Below are 18501 nucleotides of genomic sequence, written 5' to 3'. Positions count from 1 at the left end.
TGATATTCTCCATGTATGCTGTATATCTGATTGAATGGTTTGCCACACATTTGCAATGTCCAATCCATCATCCATGTTTCACACTGTCTAAGTTTTTGTTCAGGACTGTAGGTAGTATGGGCCTCATTTATGAGGCCTTGCGTCAGCTTTGCACTTCCGATGCGTCACTTTTTGTGATGCATCGGCGGCGTAAAACATGCCTTCTGTTGTGCACTATTTACAAAGTGACGCATCTAAGCAGATGCATCACTTTGTAAACCCCAGCGCTACATTATACCTGCGTCAAGTATAATGTATGCAGGGGGCGTTCCCCCGCAAAAAGCCTCATATAAGTCTCATAGATTTCACTGTGTCACTTCTAGGATGCCATTGCGTCAAAATCTTGTGCCTGCCTCACAGCAGGCGTAAGACTGAAGCAGGCCCTGCCCCAGGTGAAAGGACGCATAACTGCAGTTGCGTCACTTTCGTGACACACTCCAGCAATGCGTCACTTTTGCACTTACAGATACGTCACAAATACTGAAGAATCTGTAACTCCTTGCGACATGATGCGTCATAAATTAAATATAACGCATCAGGTATGGCATAAGGAGTGCACACTGAGAAGTGACGCATCGCTGCTTTTACTATTCCCACTCCAGTCTGTGCAACAGTAGATAAAGTGTTGTATAACAGAGGGGTAATATTTACTATTCCCAATCCAGTCTGTGCAACAGTGTGGTAAATATTTGATTTACCGTCCTAATTTCTATGCAGGTAAGTACTTAAACAAAAATAACTCAATCGGAAAGAAAGACGCAGAGTCCGTGGTGTTAGAGTTCTTAGGGGTTTTATTCCTTAAAAAGGAATGGTTCTGGTACCGGATATCGTGTTCCTGACACCACTGGGGTGCAGGAAGGGATAGAGCATACTTTATTGACAAGACATAACTTTTATACTTAAACCATATAATGAATACCAATACAGTAGGCGTAACAGCTGAGAGAAACAAGATAACAGCATACACGTGTTAGCAATACGTAATCAGAAGGCGTGAACTGGGCGTGAACATAGAGGTGTGCGCTAGAAACGTCACATGTAAGTGTCACAAGTAGGTGGGTACAAAGCAGAATTTTGTAATGTCAGCAGGAATCTGAGGCCTGGATGCGCACGCAGCTGCATGACGTGTGATTGACGTGGAACTGGAGGGTGCAGGGGACTTGACATTTACACTAGCGGAAAGAGACAGAAGTCTGGCATGTCAGATCAACTCGTACCTATATCATATCTAATATCTGATGTTTGGGAACCATATTATCTAGAGGGAAAGGTCTCTTGGGCAGAGGCTATTCTATACTGACTGTGAGTGCGTGTATAAGCGTCTAAGTGTCTGCATGAGATGCGAGGGGGCATGGGCCTACCATGGTAACGGAGCTATGAATTACTTGCACGGAGACAGTGAGGCCGGGCCCTTTGCTCTGCAGCTGGAAAGATGTTTACTTGAACTAGTAGGCAGGAATGTATGTTTGAGGAGCGGAACAGATAATTCGAAGGTTGAATACAGTCTTGGCAGGCAGCAGGCTGAGCTAAGCGCCGTTAGCCGCACAGGGAGTAAGGCAGAGGTCACGGGTACAGAGGCAGCCCAGGCTGAGGCGTTCAGAGTCAGAAGGCAGAAAAAGGCTCGATGGCAGAATTTAGAGGCCTACTTCGCCAGAGCTGAAAAACGTGTAAAGTACACCACAAAAAGACGTTGGCATGGTATACTTAGGAACGGAATATTCAACCCGTTCAGGGTGGATCTGAAAGAGGACATGTTAACGTTGGACGCAAATGTATTTGCGTCTTCATAGCTGGCACAGGAGGGAAGTTACATGCACTTTAAGCTCGTACATGGAGACGGTGGGGTACACGTTAGGGAACATTTCTTGACCATAAAATTTATATTTCCTCATTCCCTCCTTGTTCCCTACGGACCCTTCATGATATATCGATCCTCATGAGCCGATCAGTCTGTTCTTGTAACATCATTTGCTCTTCTTTCTTCTTTTCGCGTTTTGAGTGAAAACTGGAATGTGGAATACATGAAGTGGCGCACAGTCCACAAATCGCTGGCCCACACTGTAGGCACAGGCAGCAACTGAATACTATGACAAGGGCAATGCCTAGGAAGGATAGGATCTTCCATCCCCAAGCGGTCAACGTTGTCCAGAACCAACCGGACCAAGTCCAGGTGCCTGGATTCTGATGTATCAAACTTGCAATTTTATGAAGACGTGTAATAGCTTTATATACTGTTGGCGCATTTCTGGAATGAAAACACAGCAACTTGACCCGATGACCTTACAAGCTCCGCCTCTATCTGCTAGGATGACGTCAATAACGAGACGATTCTGGAGAACAACAACCCGCATGGCAGATTGCTCCTCTGTTAAGTTACCTAGAGCGGAGGTAGTTTCATTCACTACTGCTTCGAGTGTTCTAGTTAATCTTCGTATCAGTTTACTATTAAAGACAGTACCAAAGTAGGGGAAGAAACCTTTATTGAAGTCTGTGTATTGCTCCCATGCCGTTTCGGTATAGTCGACAATCGGGAGATCTCTTCGGAGTCTATTCTTTACTAGATTTGTATTTCTATGATAATCAGGAGGGGCTAGAAAAACAGGCGGCAGAAGGAATGCAATGTAACAAGTACCATCCCAATCTGGAGGTAAGCGTATGTATGCGGTATGGCCACAAACAAAGTAGGAATGACGAGTAGCTCTAAAGGAAGATTTGCCTTGATCACTGAATTCGACCACAGTAGTACATTTACTATGACCTAAGTGTACTGAACCCTTCTTTCTGACACATAAGTCACCTGTGACTGGTAATACTGACATAGCAGGGAGAACTGGTGCAGCTTCAGATTCAACAGTAAGAATCATAAGGTTAATTGTATAATTACCTAATCCATATACTTCATTTTCTAGATCAGTTCCTATTCTAGTGGGAAGTCCCTTCTTGTCAGGATAACAGGCGTTAAGCAGAACTAAGTTCAAGTTTCCCCAAACCCAATTTCCTTCGAAAACAGCAATATCAGGATCTAAGGAATTAATTATTCTAAACCATGCTCCACATGAGCCGTTGTGTGTGAATGGGTACGGAAAGAGGGGCAGAACTCCCTTGTATTTCTGATAGGGAGGGAGTCGGCCACATATCCAACAGTTTGTAGCATTATTAGTCTGATGGGAGTGATGTAACATACTAATGAATGTGTTGTTGCGCAGCGCAAGTCTGTAAGATAATTCATGAGGGGGTAATTCGCTAAAAGAATGTTCGGCAGTGACATTGTAAGCAGATTGTTCACGCTTGAAGATAGGGTAGTATATAGGCAGCAATATACTGGCAACAATAATCAAAAGACTTAGAAAAAACATAACCAATAATGTCACTATACAGTGACTACGGAGTGATTTACAATATGCATGTTTCTTGAATTTTCTCTCTCTCTCTCTATCTCGGTCTAGGGGATACATGTCAGAAACTATTTAACCGATTCACCTAGGGGAGGACTTAAACAATTAAACTGTCTGACTTGCTAGACCGTAGTTTCGCTTTGTACTCCTCTTGGGGAGTATTCTCTCTTTTGGGAACTTTAAAGTCCCTAGTATCAAGGCAGTCCTTTGAGGGGGTGGACGAGTCAGTCTCTGGCAACAGTTCATTACATTTTTTAATATGGCTCGTGTGGATCCACCCCTTTCGTCCTTCAACTTTAATCGCCGTCCTCGTGGTCAGAAGGACGATCTTCGGCTCCTTCCAGCGGGGCTCCAGCGGGCTTTTCCTGTCGAAGTTGCGAATCAACACAGTATCCCCGGGACGGACATCGTGTGGCTTTACATCAGTGTTGTCGGGGAAAGCTGCGGCAACCTGTGAACGACATGATTGGAGTGCAGACATCAAGGAGGCAAGGTAATCTGTCAGCATGTTACAATCAACATCGGTTATTTTCTTAGGCATGGGCGTCCCCCACATATTCGGTGGTCGCCCAAAGACCACTTCATACGGGGATAGTCCTGATCTCGAATGGGGGACCATTCTCATATAGAACAGTGCAACTGGCAGGGCGACTATCCAGTCAACCCCTTTCTCCTTACAGATTTTAGCAAGGCGTGTTTTCAGTGTCTGGTTATGCCTTTCTACAAGGCCAGTGGCCTCGGGATGTCGGACACAGTGGAATTTCCACTGATATCCTAGCAGAAGGGAAACCTGTTTCATGAGCTCAGATGAGAATGGCTGTCCGTTATCTGAGTACACGATACGAGGCAAGCCGTACCGTGGGAAGAATTCTCGAACCAGCTGCCTGGCAGTGGTCGGGGCAGTGTAATCTGGGACTGGATATGCTTCGGTCCAACGGGAAAGTGCACAAACAACTACGAGGACATACTTGAATCCTCGACAACGGTCCATCTGGATATAATCCATCTGGAGGACTTCAAAAGGGTGATCGGGAGGATGGAATCCACCTTGCTCTACAGGGACGCTTTTACCTGGATTGAACTGACAACAGATCATGCAAGTACGCACTTTCTGTTTTGCTGCTGCTCGTAAATGTTTGTTGTACCAGAGATTCTGTAAACTGTCTAACATAGCTTTTTCTCCTAGGTGTGCTGGACTATGTGCTGTATTTATTATGACTTGAACCATAGAGTCGGGGAGAAACCATGTAGATTTTCCCTTCGTCATCCATCCCTGATCTGTCTGGATCCCTCCTAGTTCAGTCCATTTCTTGATTTCATCTGGAGTAGCATGTGTCTGAATATCGATTACATCTAGTGTGGGATCCCTAACTGTCATACAATGTGTCAGTACTATTGTCTTTGTCACATCAGTTATCTGGGTGTGAGTCAATGCTGTATGTTTTGCTGTTTGGTCTGCCAGGTCGTTACCCTGGGAAATGAAATCTGTAACTTTAGTATGTGCTTTACACTTCATGATGGATATGCCTGAAGGCAGATGTATTGCTTCTAATAGTGCTTGAATGAGGGGACCGTGTTGGATCTTGGCACCGTGAGAGGTCAAGAAACCTCGTTCTTGCCATAACACTCCGAAGTCGTGTACGACTCCGAAAGCATAACGTGAATCTGTGTATATGTTAACATTTCTGTTCTTGGCTAGTATACAGGCTCGGGTCAGAGCGATGAGCTCTGCTGCTTGAGCGGACAATGTATCAATACGATATGTTTCTTTAACTTCAGTTTCAGTGGTCACTGCATATGCGGCCACTAATTCTCCTGTGTTTGTTCTCATACATGAACCATCCACATAAAGTGTCAGGTCTGGATTTGTCAGTGGAACATCTGTTAAGTCTCGTCGGGGCTTTGTTACTGCATTAATGATCTCTATACAATCATGCAGGGCTGAATTAGTCATAATCGAAGGTAACAATGTTGCGGGATTCAGAATGTTACAGCGTCTGATTTCTATGTGTGGCTGGAATAGCGTCAATTCATAACCTGTCAGTCGTGCTATAGTCAAGTGTTGAGTCTGGGTTCGGTTTAGAAGAACCTCTACAGAATGTGGAACTTGTACTGTTAATTGATGTCCTAAGACAATTGAATCGCTCTGTCTGATTGCTAGGGCTGTCGCTGCGACTGACTTTAAGCACGCAGGGAGTGCCTGGGCTACTGAATCCAATGTACTTGGAAAATAAGCGCAAGGCTTATGTGAACCTGCTTGATCTTGAGTGAGGACAGACAACGCTGTACCATCACGTTCTGTAACAAAAAGCGTAAAAGGTTTGCTGTAACATGGTGTTGCTAAAACTGGTGCTTGACATAAAGCTTTCTTTAATTCCTCAAAGGCCTGTGTATGTTCCTGAGTCCAAGGAAGGGCAGTCGAAGTCGCTGCCTCCTGTGTTGTCAACTGAATGAGTGGTTTAGCTAGAAATGCATACTGGGGAATCCATTGTCTGCAGTACGAGGTGAGGCCTATAAAGGCCCGCACTTCCTTTTGTGTCTGGGGTTGTGGCATATTTACAATTAACTGGATGCGGTCAGGAGTGAGCTGTCTCCCCACTTTGGACAGCAAGTGACCCAAGTACACAACTTGCTGAACACAGAATTGCAGCTTCGAAGGAGACACCTTGTGTCCCTTGTCGGCCAGAAAATGTAAAACTGTCAGTGATGCTTGTTCACATTCTGGTTCACTTCGTGCGGTGATCAGCAGATCATCGACGTATTGTAGTAAGGCGGTGTTAACTGGCATTTGGATACAATCCAGTTGTCTTTTTAGTGCTTGACTATAGATGCTGGGGCTTTCTGTGAATCCTTGAGGTGCGCGTGAAAATTTGAAACTTCGTCCATTTAAACTGAATCCGAAGAGGTATTGGCTCTCTGGATCAATGGGCACACTGAAGAAGGCGTTCTTGAGGTCAATTACAGTAAAGAACGTTGCTTCTGAGTCAATAGCAGTCAATAGGGAAGAGATGTCGGGAACCACAGGGTACTGTGGAACAATGCATTTATTCAGTTCTCGTTAATCAATCACCAGCCGATATACGGGTGGTGCATTGGGATCAGTACGTTTAAGAATCGGAATGATAGGGGAATTACAGATATTGGAGTCGGTCTCTACGACCACTCCTTGGGCAATGAGCTCTTCAATGATTTCCAGTAAAGCCACTACAGCATCGGGTGGTAACTTGTATTGTCTGATTCTCGGTAAAACAACTCCTGGTTTGAGTGTAACACGGTATGGTGTGATGTGCATGCAACCTACATCGGTTGGACCTTGTGCCCACAGGTGCTTCGGTACATTTTTCAATCTGACATCAAACTCTCGTAATACATAGTGACCCTTAAAGTCACGCAGGAAAAGTCTAACTCCTTCCGGAGAACAACATATCACAGCTCCTAGAGCCTTCAATGTTTTGATACCAGTTTTCTGGACATGATTTCGTGAGTAACAAGTCTGTAACACGTGATAATGGACCCACAGCCAGGGGGACTGGTTTCGATACCTCATTTACAATAGGCTGTCCTGAAAAACCAAGGGAAACATTCTGTGAGCCTGAGAGGGGTGCCCCTGGGACTTCATTATGGCTGATTGTTGTGCGGCTTGCCCCTGTGTCAATTAAAAACTTTCTATCTTTTCCCAATACTTGACTGTGTACATAAGGACCCTCTTGATCTACAGGAATCTCAATAAGAGGCAAGCCAACCTCCCTCTCTAGGCTGTTTCATGTGTATCGCTGATAATCGGGATAATCAGATTGGGCATACTGGTTCATCTGTCGTGAAACTTGCTGTGTCGCGGCAATGGGCTGAGGCTGTGGCTGTGATACCGCTGCGGTCTGTGCTGTATGTGGTGGAGCATGCATAGGTTGTGAATTCTGTGAAGTCTGTTGCTGGACCTGGTCTTGTCTAGGCGGATGCGGTCTTTCTTTAGTTTTACCTGTTGCTATATTGTGTTTCAGGACTGGACATTCATGTACGTAGTGACCTGGCTGCTTGCAATAGTTGCATGTCCCTTTAACGGGAGCTGCTGCATTACCTGTCTGGGTCGTACCCTTTCTCTGGCCGTCGGCTGGAACCGACTGGGCCACTAACATTTTCATTTTCGTGTCTTTCATACGTCTCTGTTCGTGATCCTGTTCTTCTCTAATTCTGTTCTGGTGGTATTGTAACATTTGTAACATCTGGGATGGCGTATTTGCTTGCCATGTACTTTCAACTTTATATACACGGTTCTTAACTGCTGTCAGGGAATTCTCGACTAACTTTGTTACAAAAAGATGCGGGTACGACTCGCTACCTGGTTTTAGGCCACTATTAATAATGAAACATTTCTCAAATCTTGAATAGAAGTCACTGGTATCTTCATCGTGTTTCTGTTTACAGGCTGAGATTGCGTCCCAGTCTTCCTTTTTAGTTGTCAATAATCTTGGCAAGACCTGTACTATTAAACCTGGTAATGCTTTAGCTTTCTCCCCAAGGCCTAGCCCTGGAGTACGAATTTTTTCCTCGTCTTCTATTTCAGTCCATATAATCTTTTTATCTCCCACCTCCCATTCCTTTTCCTTGAGTTTCTCGTAGATGCCGGTGGGCAGCAGTACCTTTAACAATTTCATAATGTCTGTATATGTGTAATCTCCCATGAGTAACATGTCTTTAAGTTCTCGGTGAAAACCTGCAGGGTCTTTATCATGACAGGGTACTAGTTTCTTCATTTCTAATAGTTCTAACTTGGTCAGAGGTGTGTATACATACACACGTTTCAGGGTATTATCGGTACCCATAACTGGGTGTACTTCTCGTAACGGATTCTGTCTGTCAAAATGCTCAAAGTGACACATTTTTCTTTCTGGTGGCTGAGCTGAAACATATTGTGGGCCTAAGAAAGCGTTATATTTACGTCGTTGTTCTAGAATTATTTGAATTAATCTGGTACTTAGGCCTCTCCATCTATTCATAAGTAGTGCTTCTAATGTATCGGGTAAGGGACCTGGATCAGAATGTTGTTGTCTGTATAACGTGATGAGATGCTGAATCATGTATATACCAGCTAATTTCTGCTCGTCTGGGGAAAGGTTCAGAAATCTCTGTGCTACTGTATCATCATTGTATGTGTTAGAATTGTCAGCCCACAGTACTGCCGACCGGGCTAGTTCTTGTTCATCCATAGAATTGAGTACATGGTACCCCATTTGTTCTTGAAGCATTTTATCGGTAACTTGAAACATATGTTCAGGAGAACTTTGTTTTGATATGCCAGAGAGAAAAGCTCTCTTGCTTTCTGGACGAATGCCTTTCCTAAGGTAATTTCCCTTACCCACATATGCTATCGTATCTGTAGTCGTTTCTGGTTCTTCGGGTCCTTCCTCCTCCTCGGAGGAGTCATTCCTGTCACTTTCTTTTTCTTTTTCATGTATTTCTATTACTGCCTTTCTGATTTTCTTGTACATGCTTGATATACAATTCATTTTATCATGCTTTCCTTCGGCTATATTTTGACCCCACTTGTTTAGTGCTTCCATTTCATCCTGGTCTACCCCAGGCCTGTCTCGGTCTCTTATTAAGCAATTTATGAAAAAACGTAATATATATGCTTGAGTGTCAACTTTCTGGTGTGCCAGGGCCTCCTTAATACTTTCAAGATTTTCCCCAGTCTGGACAAAATGATATATTCTATCTAGGTGATCAGTCATCCCTGGGAATAACACTAGATAATCTGTAGCTTGTCGCAATCGTAGTGATGCTATCAACATCCTATCTTCTTTACCGGGTACTGGATCGTATCTGCAAACTGGAAGGGGTTCTTTTAGTATGTCGAGACGGGGTGATTGGGGTGTATGATGCTTCAGCAGATCTCTAAGGTGTAATCTGTGTGTTGCTGGCGGGGTCTGGAGACCCCCTGTCGCACCTCCTGAGCCAGAGGCTTGAGCATTATTTCTCTGTGGAGTCTGTATGTGTACCTGAATTTGTCTCTTACTGGGATCAGGCGCAGTCGGATTCGGTATATTAATCTTAGGTGCGGGAAGTGGTGGAGGTGGAGGAACAAGTGGAGCAGGCTGTCGAACGGGGGAACCTTGTTGCGGTAATGGCGGGATATGGTCTGGAGGCGGGTTGCCACCTCCGTCACCGTCAGTAGGCGGGACGCGGGCACGTGGATTGGTGTAAGCGGGTGCTACATCGTCTAGATAGGAAGCAAGGAATATGTCTTTGGTGGTCCTGTGATTTACTTTAGTCGGAACCAATGGTGGCGGCAGATTTTCTGGTATTTCTGAAGTGGCTTCAGGCGAACCCTCGGCCACTAAGTACATGCCATTTACAAGATTGTTTCGCATACGGTCTACTTGTTCTGCTTTTACTCGGATCCCTTCAGTAACTAATTCATTTTCTCGGACTCTATCCGACTCTTCTCTATGTCTGTCTTCTCTACGGAGTGCTCTTTCAGCACGTTTATGTGATTCTTTACGCCAAAATTCTATGGCGTCTTTCTGAGATTGTCTGGCTTTCTTTTTCCATAGCGCTTCTTCTACCTTCACGATGCACTCGGCATCCCATGTTCCTGTAACGGGCCATCTGTGTCTCTCGTCTAGGTGCTTAGTATAATCGGCCCATAAATCTAGATACAATATGGCATCTAAGCCATGCTTATGGTACATAAAATTTCCAGGAGTGTCCCTAGGGGGGATAGGAATTTCTTCCTCCAGCATCCCTTTCCTAGTTCCTATCTGTCTTAGTTTATTGAAGAACGGCATCTTGTTACTTAGTACTGGATACTCGATACTTGTTACTTACTCTGAACACAGCTAGTTACACAAAAACACAATAATGTACATCAAACAGTCACTCATACCACGACATTAATCACATGAAAACATTTTGAACATATATCACTACCCTTGATACTAGATGTACTGCTAAACAGCACAGATACACTGTTGAGAACAGTGCAAGAACTTGAATGCTCGATATACTGCTAAACAGTACAGATACACTGTCTAAAACAGTGCAGACCGCGTTTGTGTACCCAAACACGTCTTTACCGGATACATAATAATGCACCCGTCTAGATACGTCCCAGCAATGGTACTCACCGGGAAGCACGGAACAGAAGGCCTCGGAAAACTCGACTGGACTGGACCGGACTGGACTGGACTCGACTCGACACGTGGATACTTCAGAAACTGGTGGGCCTCTTGACACCTCGGACCTTGCTTCTTTCGGCTAGGCTCTGGTCGGGATCCTCCGCACTCCTCACCGCCTCGTCTGGGTGCTGATCGCAGTCTCCGTCACCTCCGTGGGCCAGAGGGAGATACAGGAAATCCTGCGGGTACGCGTAGTGGTCCGTCTTGACTTATGGCAGGGGGCAAAGGTTGCAACGCACCAACCGGCGCGTAAGGTGGGGGAGGGGTCCCTATTCGGGCGCCAAAATAATGTGGTAAATATTTGATTTACCGTCCTAATTTCTATGCAGGTAAGTACTTAAACAAAAATAACTCAATCGGAAAGAAAGACGCAGAGTCCGTGGTGTTAGAGTTCTTAGGGGTTTTATTCCTTAAAAAGGAATGGTTCTGGTACCGGATATCGTGTTCCTGACACCACTGGGGTGCAGGAAGGGATAGAGCATACTTTATTGACAAGACATAACTTTTATACTTAAACCATATAATGAATACCAATACAGTAGGCGTAACAGCTGAGAGAAACAAGATAACAGCATACACGTGTTAGCAATACGTAATCAGAAGGCGTGAACTGGGCGTGAACATAGAGGTGTGCGCTAGAAACGTCACATGTAAGTGTCACAAGTAGGTGGGTACAAAGCAGAATTTTGTAATGTCAGCAGGAATCTGAGGCCTGGATGCGCACGCAGCTGCATGACGTGTGATTGACGTGGAACTGGAGGGTGCAGGGGACTTGACATTTACACTAGCGGAAAGAGACAGAAGTCTGGCATGTCAGATCAACTCGTACCTATATCATATCTAATATCTGATGTTTGGGAACCATATTATCTAGAGGGAAAGGTCTCTTGGGCAGAGGCTATTCTATACTGACTGTGAGTGCGTGTATAAGCGTCTAAGTGTCTGCATGAGATGCGAGGGGGCATGGGCCTACCATGGTAACGGAGCTATGAATTACTTGCACGGAGACAGTGAGGCCGGGCCCTTTGCTCTGCAGCTGGAAAGATGTTTACTTGAACTAGTAGGCAGGAATGTATGTTTGAGGAGCGGAACAGATAATTCGAAGGTTGAATACAATCTTGGCAGGCAGCAGGCTGAGCTAAGCGCCGTTAGCCGCACAGGGAGTAAGGCAGAGGTCACGGGTACAGAGGCAGCCCAGGCTGAGGCGTTCAGAGTCAGAAGGCAGAAAAAGGCTTGATGGCAGAATTCAGAGGCCTACTTCGCCAGAGCTGAAAAACGTGTAAAGTACACCACAAAAAGACGTTGGCATGGTATACTTAGGAACGGAATATTCAACCCGTTCAGGGTGGATCTGAAAGAGGACATGTTAACGTTGGACGCAAATGTATTTGCGTCTTCATAGCTGGCACAGGAGGGAAGTTACATGCACTTTAAGCTCGTACATGGAGACGGTGGGGTACACGTTAGGGAACATTTCTTGACCATAAAATTTATATTTCCTCAACAGTAGGGAAAGCGTTGGACTCCGGAGGGGTAAGATTTTCTATTCTTACCCCAGTTTGTGCAACACTAAAAAAAACGCTGGACTCCATAGGGGTAACATTTACTATTTCTACTCCATTCTATGCAACAATATGAAAAGCGCTGGACTTCGGACGGGTAACATTTACTATTCCCACTCCAGTCTATGCAACAGTAGGGAAAGAACTTCAGTTCAAACAATTAACATAACATGTATGAACCTTGACCCTATTAATAAATATATAAAATATATTAATATAACCCTTATTAATTAACAACAAAAATCCTATATAAAAAATTAATTTACGTAATTATTAAACACCTTAATAATTATCAATTTAAAAAATTGCCCATTATTTATTACTTAAATACACCCACACACGTAGCAGACCACACTTAAAATATATCTAAAATAAATTCATGTAACACAATTAACATAATTAATAACTAATCAAATATTCATGAATACATTAATTATTAAAGAATAATTGATTGATCAATTAATTAAGTATGAAATAATTAATTTATACTTAGATGTTAATTCATGTATTAATTACTAATAAACTTCTCACCCTATACCCCTATAAACTCACCAGCCCTCACCTAACCAATACATTTGAAGGCATAATAACACATTTTGCATAATCAATATTCAACAAAATATTTATTAATACATTGGTAATTAATTGGTATTTATTACTTAACTTCCTACCATTTACACCTGCAAAACCCACCAACACTCACTGAACAGATAACTTAAAAAACAGAATTATTACACCATTTACATAATTAATACTCAATGAAGTAATTATGAATAAAGTGTTCATTGATAGTTAATTAATAGTTAATTATTTCTTAACTTCCCACGCTATACCTCTACAAACCTAGAACCCACACATAATATATAACTTTAAAACGATAATTACGCAATTACCTTAATTGATAATCAAAGACATTATTAATAATAAATTAATTATACTAAATAAACTTCCCACCCTACACCCCTACAAACATAGCATCCCACTACAACAATATTACTAATATTATTAAATTACAAATTATCAATCACTTAACGCTACAAACTATATTCAAAAATATTAACAATCATACAAACAATAATAACCCCCAAAAATTTATATAAAACAACATGACGATAATTACAAAACAATATCTTTACAATATTATTGAAAACGATATTTACAACAATGATAGCCTTAAAAACTATATTACTTAACTAAAGATCAATATTCTTGACAACGGTAGTTCTGCATCACAATATTGTATCACGATATTTTTTCTCGCCTATTTCTTTAATCCATATTTACCACTCAATATTTTGGCCAAACACCCCCAGATAGCTTCTCAAAGCAAAATGATCGGCACTTGCATTACAACAGTATTTTTGGCTTTTGAACTGGTGGTATCGTTCTCTAGCAGGCCAGCCCTTCATGCATAATTAGGATGCTCTTCACAGTCGATGTTGGAAAGGTAGTAAACTGAACTGGGATAGTTCCAGGTGGCTTTAAAGCAATGCAAGATACACATTATAAAAGTTGCTTTACCATACTAGATATCAAAAAGTTCTTTCACTATTAAATTCAATTTTTCATAAAGCGTGGAACACTAATTTCCCAGACTTGATTGTATAAATATACTTTTATTCATAATTTGGCTAGTTTAGGAGCAAATGTAATCTGCCCAACACAGTGACACGTGGCTTTTGTCAATATTTCCCTTAATATTTAGTACGTCCCACATTTATAGATTTAGCTACCAATAATGTGGCATTACAGGACACACATAGGAGTGGACTCGTTAATGTATGTAAGCTTTCTACATAGCAAAGCAGTTTTATTGCCATGTGTTACTTCCAAGAGTTTTAAAGCTGCAGCCTAGCCAGGAAACAATGGCGTTCTCTGGAGTCATACAATTTGGTCATACATATGAGTCATACACAGGAGTGGTGTAAATATATCATGTAGCCCACATATGCCATTTAAATTCCATGCCACTGGTGCTTTTCCTGTGACTTACCATGGTCTTACTGGAAAGTTCAATGGGTCAATCGAATGTAGCAGTTTTACAGTACATGTTTTGTGAGGAAAGGTATTCACCTGTTACAACGCATTTTTTACTCCGCACTACCACTACAACGCGGGCATTACAACGCATACCGTTACAACGCATTGCGCTGGGGGGCGCTCTAGGATAAGAGGTAAGTTTAATTTACTATCCAACACCTTCCCTAGGGTCCACGGGGGCTGGAGTTAGAATAGTAAATTATACTTACCACTATCCAGCACCCCAAAGCGCTATGCGTTGTAGCGGTATGCGTTGTAAATACCGCGTTGTAATGGTACGCGGAGTAAAAGTATGCGTTGTAACGACATACATCCGTGAGGAAAGCACACATGCTGTAGCACAAACCATCAGTCGTAACACACACAGGCCTTGTGTCAATAACCAGGAAAATGCTGGGAGGACCACTATAAAAATGACAATCATTACACAGGGTGATCGAGTTGATGCTCCTGTGATGACATTGGAACTGTTTTGTGACTTCCTGTGAAAGTAAACATTTTAAATGTCACACATCTGCACCATATAAAGCACAAAAGAACTGATACATCTGGTGTCATGCAGGATCCTAAGGAACCCAAACTTAACTAGCGGGTAGAAAGAGAGTATTGTGGACGGAAAATGCAAACATCAACTAGCGATAGGATATGTTCTACTTTCAACCTGCTCTGAGATTTCTGATTTTTCACTCTAGTCTAGTGTCTAGCTTTGGTGCTTTCCAGTGCCCTCTTGTCCTGCCTGTTCGACACCTGCTGTACTTGATACAGAATTATCCAGAACATTAATGTCTGAGCATCATAGTTTTTTGCACGTTTCCATATTTTAAAATATCCCTAAATTCCACATTGTGTTTCACCTTTACATTTTCTGAACTGCCTTAGAAGTACTTGTCTTGTAAACCCCTTCAAGTCTACGGTGACTTTGTTTGCTCAAATTCATAATGCCATCAGATATACCTTTCTAAAAACTAATTGAGTGAAATTTCCACATCAGGCTCTTTGGACACTTATTAAACTCTTTTTCTTGTAAATGTACATCTGCGTACCGCACATTTAGTATTTTTAACCATATTTTTATGGTCTAGCTACAGACAGCGGTCTTTCAGATACACCATTGTACAAATTACTCCACAGAGCTAATACTTGTTTACAATTAGGGGTTGATTATGATGCAGTAGGAAATGGCTCTGACAATTGGTGGGAGCAGTTCCTACGGCATTGCAAGCAGCAGTTTGGATTCATTTCAGACCAACCAATTTGGATGGAATCAGTTGGAAATCAATCCAAACTGGATTCGTCTGCCATTTGGAAAGCCTCCTGTAATCCCAAGGGCCGCTCTTTCCACCTGAGGGATTACAATGTTGGATTCCAACAGCCTTTCAGTTTCGGCATTTCTGACACAGAAAAGCTGTTGAAAGTCGACTTTGGGGCCCCCCAGGAGGGCCCCCTTGGGCGCAAGGCCCCGGATGGTGGCCGAGAGGGACCCTATGGTACCCCACTGTTTATCCCTGCACCCCACAGCAGGCACCTTGAGGTGCCACGGGTGCAGGGATAAACTGCACCTCTTCTCTTTGCAATTAGAGCATGCATTCCAGTTGAAATGCATGTTCCCATTGTAAAGAATAAGACTGCGACAGAACAGTGTTCGGTACAATCCTAATTGCTCGGTTGGGACAACAGACACTTAGTGTCAGTTACAGCTGCCTTGCTCTTAGGGGTGGCTTTCTACCCATTCTTCGTTTGACCCACCTAGGGGACCTTTTTGTTTTTGAGTTGGTCTATTAATTATTTCATCCTGTTTTGAAAGTAGCCCTGCATCTAAGAAAACAAAGCCACATTTAAACATTACTGCATTTCAGTGCCACCTAGTGAAGACTAGAAAAACTGCAGCAGAAATAATTTCCAAGGTAGTCCGGTGTGCAACATCTAGAAGCTAACAAACACTACAGATTATATTTCTACCAGGGAATGTACTGTAATGTTGAATAGTCCGAATGTGCTAGGACCTCTTTATTCTGACTGTCTTGGCAAGGATTTTAAGCATCAAGTAAATTTACTGGGCCCATTTTTCTGAATGTGCATAGGGAAATTATGGAAATGCAATTTTTTAGCACCATCATAAGAAATGTCATCTTATGTTGCATGATGCAAGTTGAAATTTCATTAGAAATAATTATTCTCATTGTTTCCTTTATTTGTGACCCTTTCAGACAATTATTGCAACAGGCCTATCCTATGCCTTTGATTTTGAGAAGAAATATGGTGTTGATGTAGTCGGCCCAATAATAAAAGGGTAAGTCGTAAGTCTTTATTTTTTTGAAGATCCGACACCATGCTAAAACCTGATTGGCTGCCAACAATTCCACCAGGAAGCGTGGCAGCCATTTTGGGACTCGGGCTGATCCGAATCCCAAAACATTTTTTTTAAATAAAGGGTAGAAATACCACCCCCTCACACACCCATTCTGTCACCTTCACATCTACCTACACACCACTCAAACACTCACTCACACACCTATACAGCCACTCACACACCCACTCACATATCCACGCCACCACTCATGCACCCACTCACAGACTCATACACCCACATAGCCACTCATAGAGCCATACAGCCACTCACACACCTACTCACTGACCTATACAGCCACTCACATTTCCATTCTAAACATTTACAGGTTACAGTTAGGAAATAAGATTTTAAAAAACCTTCAAAATTCACCAAAAAAAAAGGTTACAGGGTGTTTTAGTTAGGAAACAATATTAAAAAACCTCAGAAATTCACTGAAAAAACAAAGGTTACATGGACGTTATAGTTAGGCTCAGATTTAACACGTACAATACCAGTGAAATTCAGCAGTTATAGTTACCTGAGCTAATTATAATTTAGGCCCGCAATGCACTGCTTATTACCTCACATATTACATCATTCATAACATGGTCAGTGACATAGAACCACTCAAACACCCACTTACACCCCATACATTCTCTCCTACACCCACTCACACACCCACACAACCACTCACACACCCATTCACTCATCCATAGAGTCACTCACTAACCCATAGAGCTACTCACACAGCCACTCACTTACTCATACACATACTTACACAACCACTCACTCACTCATGCAGTCACTCACACAGCCCTCATTCACACATACAGCTACTCACACACCCGCTAATTAATTCCCCCATAAAGCCACTCACACACCCACTCTCTCACCCATACAGCCTCTCAATAGAGCCACTCACTCACCCATACAATCTCTCACACACCCACACAACCACTTAAATGCCCACCGACACATCCGTACAAGCACTCACACATCCACTCACTCGCCCATACAGCCATTCACACACTCACTCACCAATACAGCCAATCACAAATCCAATCAGTTAGCCAAACAGCCATTCAAAAAGCCACTCACCCATACAGCTGTTTAGTCACCAATATAGCCAGTCACACACCCATGCAGCCACTCACTCAGCTGCTGACTCACCCATAGAGCCTCTCACACACCCACTCATTCACCAGTTCAGCAACTCACCCATACAGCTACTCACACACCCACTTATTAAACCAAACTGCTACTCACACACCTACTTATTCGCCCATACAGGCACTCACACACCCAAGCACACACAGATTAACAGTCACGCAGCCACTCACATAATATATGTTAGAAATAGTATCACCCATTAGTAGTACACAAAGTATACTAATTTAATTTTTGTAGTACCTCAGGATATATGTTTAACACTCATAAAGGTTTTAGAAAACACTCTTTTGAGATGTCATCAGTGATGTCACTGACCATGTCATGAGGGATGTAATATGTGAGGTCATAAGCAGTGCATTGCGGAGCATAAGTTATAGTTTGCTCAGGTATCTATAACTGCTGAATTTCACTGGTTTTTTACGAGTTTCGTACGTGTGACATCTGAGCTTCACTATAACGTCCCCGTATCCTTAATTATTTTAAAGGGAAAATGTATTTATTTGTATATAGAGGGGTGGCCTAATGGCTAGAGTTGTCAACCTCGAAGCTGGGGAGCCGGATTTGAGTCTCTGCAGGGAAACTCAACATTCTGTGATTCTGGGCAAATCACTTAGTCTCCCCATATCTAACAAAAATTAATGTGTTTCTCTGTAACGCACCTGGTGCTCGGGTAGAGTTCTCGCTATATAAAACTCCCCCCCCAAAAAATATATATATATATATATATTTATATATTTTAGTTATTTTTTGGATACATACCGGGATAGCTCCCTATGCATCACAACATTTTG

At 42.7% G+C, this 18501-nt stretch overlaps 1 protein-coding gene across 2 annotated transcripts in view; it reads left to right on the top strand.

Moving 5' to 3' along the window:
- The window catches only part of LOC147750611 (chloride anion exchanger-like), a 334851-nt gene that overhangs the window by 212550 nt on the left and 103800 nt on the right, over window positions 1–18501 (top strand). For both annotated transcript variants that reach the window (XM_086967201.1, XM_086967202.1), the window contains exon 8: window positions 16419–16501. In XM_086967201.1, coding sequence (XP_086823327.1) covers window positions 16419–16501 — 83 coding nt within the window. The remainder of the gene's footprint in view (window positions 1–16418; window positions 16502–18501) is intronic.

The sequence above is a fragment of the Lissotriton vulgaris genome, chromosome 1_1, assembly GCF_964263255.1.
Source record: "Lissotriton vulgaris chromosome 1_1, aLisVul1.2, whole genome shotgun sequence".
In the NCBI taxonomy this organism is placed as follows: Eukaryota; Metazoa; Chordata; class Amphibia; order Caudata; family Salamandridae; genus Lissotriton; species Lissotriton vulgaris.
This window is presented reverse-complemented; position numbering and strand designations above follow the sequence as displayed.